Genomic DNA, 5,853 nt, shown 5'->3' on the forward strand with positions numbered 1-5,853 from the left:
CATACAAGAACTTTACACTTTATTGCAACATATTATCACATATTTTCATCTTATATAATGTTATTTTCCATGTTTTATGATGTTTTAGGGGATTTTCTAAGCAATCCCCCTCCTCCGGTTCTAATTATGTTTGGTAGGAAACACCACTTTTTAGTGTTGTTGACTCTCCAGGAGGTACGAGACTAGAAAAAGGGCAAGATCAGGGGCCACACTTCAGAATTTTTGTGACAAACAAAATGAGCTAAACTGGGATCCTAGGAGATCAACAGGTTGGGAAAGAGGCCAGGTGGCGCGCCCTCCCCCTTTGGGCGCGCCACCGACACTCTTTCCCATCTCGAGCGTTCGTTTCACCTCATCTTTTTGCGATCCGACTTATTTTGCCATAAAAACTACTATATATACGACCCCGGGGGTTTCGTCAAGGCTACGACGTCGTAGATCAAAAACACAGAAACTGAGAGTTAGCGGGCCGCCGCCGCCGGAAATCGGAGGGAGGAAACGCTGTCGGAATCGCCTCCGGTCAACTCCACCCCCTCCGGTGAGGGCATCAACACCATCTTCATCATCTTCATCAACATATGCAACAACTCTTCATCAGCCCCTCTGTAGTCTCTTGGCATGATGTAGGATGCAATATATTATTTTCCCATGATCTATTGTATCGCTATGTTGATGTTTGAGTAGTGAATTGTTCATGGCAATTGCTATATAGTTTGTTGATGGTTGCATACAAGTATTTGCTATCTTATATGATGATCTTTTATACTGATATATGAGTGCACACATATGTCGAGGAAATGCATAAGGTTATCATCATTGCATGTTGATAGAGAGCGGGATAGCGGGAGTGACAGAATCCTTGTCCCAATTCTTAGATCCATGATACAAGGTGGTTCAATTATGGTGACCTTTAAACTTACAATGGTGGTTGGACTTTATGTCTTAATAATTTCTTTGTTTTCTCATGACAATGGCCTTAGGATCAATCACTAGGGGTGTATTTAGGCATATCAATGGCTACACCTATTTATGGCTTCTCCGTAGAAGAAACACCAAACAAACTATAATGAGCTTCACCGATTGTATCAACCACACAAATGAACTAGCAATTTACCTGAACACTTGCTCTCTTGAGTTACTCCACTTCACTTCCCTTCATCTCATTGCATTTTACTTTATTGCACTTTACTTTTATTGCACTTGTTTTACTTCTTGCATTTTAATTTCAGCACTTGTAGTTGCATAGTAAAAACCTCTTCACACACATACCATATCTCCTAGATTTGCGTAGAAGATCATATAAGTGGTTTATATGACTTTAGAGAATATATAGTTTACCTTCAACTCCTCGTGGATTCGACACTCAAATACTTATCGAATATACAGCGGTGATCCCCTGCACTTGGGGGTTATCAGTATAGCAAACAAATCTTATCTACTCAAGGAAATAATAATGTGTCCTGGAGGTAAAAAGAGTAGATTAATAAATAAATAAATAATAGGAAATAGGAAAAAAAATCAGAGAACGATTATAGAAAGAAAAGCAAGTGAAAGAAACATATATAAAAGGAAAAAATGTTCAAACTAAATTCTACCTAGAAGGATCACATACCTAGAAATAAGAAGAAGCACAGGTTAAAAAAACGCTAAAACAAGAAATACACAAGAGCCACATTGAATAGAAGAGAAATATATAAAAACCGTGCATGTTATTGAAGAAGTGCAAAGCGGCAACGCAGCGGCAATGATCAATTGAACTGTGGATGGACTCCCGGGATCGAATCCCGTTTGCTGCGCATGTATCTATAAGTAGGCCCAAAAGTACGAATCTTAAAATGGTCTGAATATCAGACGGTCCAGAAATCTACTGAGTTCTAAGCTAAATCTCAGAGATTTAGCGATATAGCCCGGGATCGAATCCCGTTTGCTGCGTATTTATTTACTTTTTTATAAATGTATTTCATAGGTGGACCGTCGCGTATTTCATAGGTGGGCCGGCCCATGACAGTGAGCAATGAATCCGGGAAAGTAAACAGAGTCCCAAAATAAAAATGATAAGCAGGTCCAAAAATACGAATCTTAAAATGAATTGAATATCAGACGGTCCAGAAATCTACTAAGTTCTGAGGTAAATCTCAGAGTTTTAGCGATATAGTAATCAATAATACAAATTAATATCAATGGTATGAAATACTCACATCGCACTTGTATTTACACATAATCCATATCCATTTCAGTCAAGAGATACTAAGTACCATCAATATGAAAATCAAATCGACCAACATATATATGATCATATCGATCTGTACTGAAACAAAGGCAGACAAAGATATATATGATCAGATCGCTAATGGAACATGAGCATGTAATTGTTCAGGAAGACAATACTATATGCCACTACTTTAGTTTACATAATAAGATCGAACTTTGGAATTGGTTTCCAAATTGTAGCCATGAAACAGTTAGCCATATGGTTTTGTCAGACTTGTGATGTTTATAGTTTGTTGCGGATCGTTCGATTAATGTAATCGAGAAATTGAGGGCCTAAAGTTACCGGTAGCCGTGGCGTCTTCCACATCAATAAATTGTCCCACCATAGTTTCTCCATGACCAGGTGTCGGAGCGCTATCGACGAGGAGGAAGGGCTCCCGGAAGCAATCAAGTGCGATCGAAACTTGCACGACAGCTAGTCGGTACAGGAGGGAGGAGTCCTACTCAGACGACCTGCTCGCCACGTTTGACATAAGTGCATTGCCTCCCAAGTGGCTATCCGTAGTAGTATCCATATTTATTTCATTAATCTCTCTCACTAGTAACCACTCATGCACACTCGCTACTTGCTGCTCCCTTGGGCCTTGTCCATTTTCTTTTAGCCAGGTTTCCGTTAACTTAAGCAGACGGGTGATCGTTGCATAGCCCCAAAATGTCGCCGGAGCCCCCGCACGTGGTGGAGGACTGCCGGGGCACGCTCCAGCTGATGAGCGACGGCACGGTGCGGCGCAGCGCGGAGCTGCCGGCGGTGTTCCTCGTGGACGTCCCCGACGGCGACCTTGGCGTGGAGTGGAGGGACGTCACGTACAACCAGGAGCACGACCTCAACGCGCGCCTCTACCAGCCCCGCCACCTGGGCGCGGCCAACGACGCGCGCCTCCCCGTCGTGGCCTACTTCCACGGCGGCGGCTTCTGCATCGGCTCCGGCCGCTGGCCCTGCTTCCACGCCTGGTGCCTCCGCCTCGCCTCGGAGCTCCCAGCCGTCGTGCTCTCCTTCGACTACCGCCTCGCCCCCGAGCACCGCCTTCCCGCGGCGCAGGAGGACGGCGCCACGGCCATGTCCTGGCTCCGTTCGGCCGCCGCCTCCGACCCCTGGCTCGCCGGCGCCGCCGACTTCTCCCGCGTATTCGTCGCCGGAGACTCCGCCGGCGGAAACATAGCCCACCACGTCGCGGCCAGGTTCGGCAAGACGGGCCTCAGCCCGCCCGTCCGCCTCCGCGGGAGCGTGCTCCTCATGCCAGCCATGGCCGGCGAGACCCGCACGCGCTCCGAGCTGGAGTGCCGGCCCGACGCCTTCCTGACCAGCAAGATGAGCGACACGTACATCCGGCTCATGCTTCCCGACGGCGCGACGAGGGATCACCCCGCGATAAATCTCACCGGGCCGGAGGCACCGGGGCTGGAGGCCGTGGCGATGGGCCCCATTCTCGTCGTCGCGGCGGAGCACGACATCTTCCGGGACCGGAACACGCAGTACGCGAAGCGGATGAAGGAGTGGGGGAAGGAAGTGGAGCTCGTGGAGTTGGCCGGCGCGCAGCACGTCTTCTTCGTGGTGAACCCGTGGTCGGAGCGCGCCGACGAGCTGGTACGGCTTGTCAAGAAGTTTGTGGTCGATCACATGGACACGGAGTAGCCGAGCGGAGTGATTCGGTTTCGTGTCTGATTAGCCTTGCCTTACGCACTTGGTCCCACAATGATCTTTCTACTTGGATCCTGGTCAGACTTTCTCTTCCGATGTGTATTTTTCTTTTCACTTATGTAAAAGCTTCTTTTAATAAACGGGCGTTTTTCAAACAGTAATCTTTTTTTTTCTTTGACCCATTTTGCCCATGCTTTGCTTGTTTCCGCGTCAACAATTTTTTTAAAATTAATTTCATCAATTAGGTTCTTCTGTCGGCAAGAAGATCGATAATAAGGTAACTAGAGATATTGTGTTTTCTTTGTCATTTGACCCATTATTATCAACTCCCTCGGTTTCATAATTTCTACCTTTTTTAGTTTAAATTAAAATTAAAATCACAATAAGAACTATAGGAGGAAAAGAGTATTATATAAGCCTAGGCCAAGCAACACTAGCAAGAGTTTTTTCTCCAACCAAATGAAATATTTATTAGTACTATGATAGTTGGGTAAAATCGGTTAACACAAGGCAAATACTGGGTCTTATGAGTGCCGTACTCAAACATCCATAATACTAGGCCAAGCAACACAAGCAAGAGCTTTTTCTCCGACGAAATGAAATATTTATTGTTATGATAATAGAGTAAATCGATTAACACAAGCCCAGCACTGGGTCTTATGCGTGCCGTGCTCAAACGTCCATATGCCCATCGGCTTTCGGGGAGTAGTCGTACTCCAGTACATGCTCAGCCCTATTTTTATTTTAGTAAACACATCATCATCCTAACTCCTAAGTGATGAGCTTACTTGACCTTTTTGATAACAATGAATCCAGCCTCTAATAAATTTGTTATTAGCCTGTGTGGCACTGTGGCTCCTTAGTGTGGTGGAACCGTGGAAGGGGGTCACATGAAAAAATTTCGATGGTGTTTCGTAAGATTTATGGGTTCTTCTAATGCTCAGGTGACTGAGAAGTAAATTCAGCTGACGTCAGCCTCATGTGGCTCCGTTGCTGCGTGGCGTTGGTTTTGCTTGTCGTACCGCTGCTTCGCTGGGCTTCGCTTGCCGCTGGTCCGTCGAATTGGCATTGCTTGCTGTGTCGCTTCTACGCTGGGCCTCGTTGCTTGGACCTGCACTTTTTGAAATACCTTGGGTTTAACGCGCCAAAGGGGATTCGAACTCGGGCCGATTCGGTGTGAGACGGGGAGCAGTGCCACTGCGCTGCTGCTTCGTTTTTTGCTTGGACCTGCACTTGCTTGCCCGCTTTGATTTCTCCTTTGCTGCAAGAAAGATATTTCATGCTGGGTGGTCGTGCGGTACATTGTATATAGGGTGGCGTCTCATTAGTTTCAGTTTTCTGTCTAACCCCAACACAAGGTGCTGAATGATACACACAAACAGCAAGAAGGGAAAAGGTTGAACAATGTTACCTATGGAATGGCAAACAGAGCTTGGCTCTGGTGGTTTTTTTTTTTTTTTGATAGAACGTCATACTTTATTGATCAATTAACCATAGTCTTTACAAATAGCCTCCTTAATACAGTCAGGAGGCACACCCCGCCACACAAAGCTACTAGATGATTCAACAAAGTGAGCTAACACATGAGCCGCAACATTCTGCGAGCGAAACACATGAATAATAGAAGAAGACTGAAAAGAGGAGAGCAACCTCTTAATATCTTCGATCACCGCACCACAATTCGAGCGATCCTTCGCCGGAGAACTCACCCGTTGCACAACAGAGAGACGATCAGATGCACAGATAAAATTGTCAAGTCCTTCCTCCTTGGCAAAGGATAGAGCACCTCTGACTGCCAATGCCTCGGCCAGCTTCGGACTTGTGACATTTGGAATTTTGTCACAGCGAGCAAGCATGCATTCACCAGTATGGCCACGAACCACAAAACCCATTCCCATACTCCGGGAGATTTTGAACAAAGCCGCATCCACATTAATCATCAG

General features: G+C 45.9%; 1 protein-coding gene across 1 annotated transcript; it reads left to right on the top strand.

The window, feature by feature from the left end:
* Positions 1 to 2,840: 2,840 nt before the first annotated feature.
* LOC127333852 (strigolactones hydrolase CXE15) lies at positions 2,841 to 4,065 on the top strand. The gene has a single exon (XM_051360289.2). The coding sequence runs from the start codon at positions 2,924 to 2,926 to the stop codon at positions 3,902 to 3,904; it is 981 nt and encodes a 326-aa protein (XP_051216249.1). The 5' UTR covers positions 2,841 to 2,923; the 3' UTR covers positions 3,905 to 4,065.
* Positions 4,066 to 5,853: the final 1,788 nt, after the last annotated feature.

The sequence above is a fragment of the Lolium perenne genome, chromosome 2, assembly GCF_019359855.2.
Source record: "Lolium perenne isolate Kyuss_39 chromosome 2, Kyuss_2.0, whole genome shotgun sequence".
NCBI classification, from domain to species: domain Eukaryota; kingdom Viridiplantae; phylum Streptophyta; class Magnoliopsida; order Poales; family Poaceae; genus Lolium; species Lolium perenne.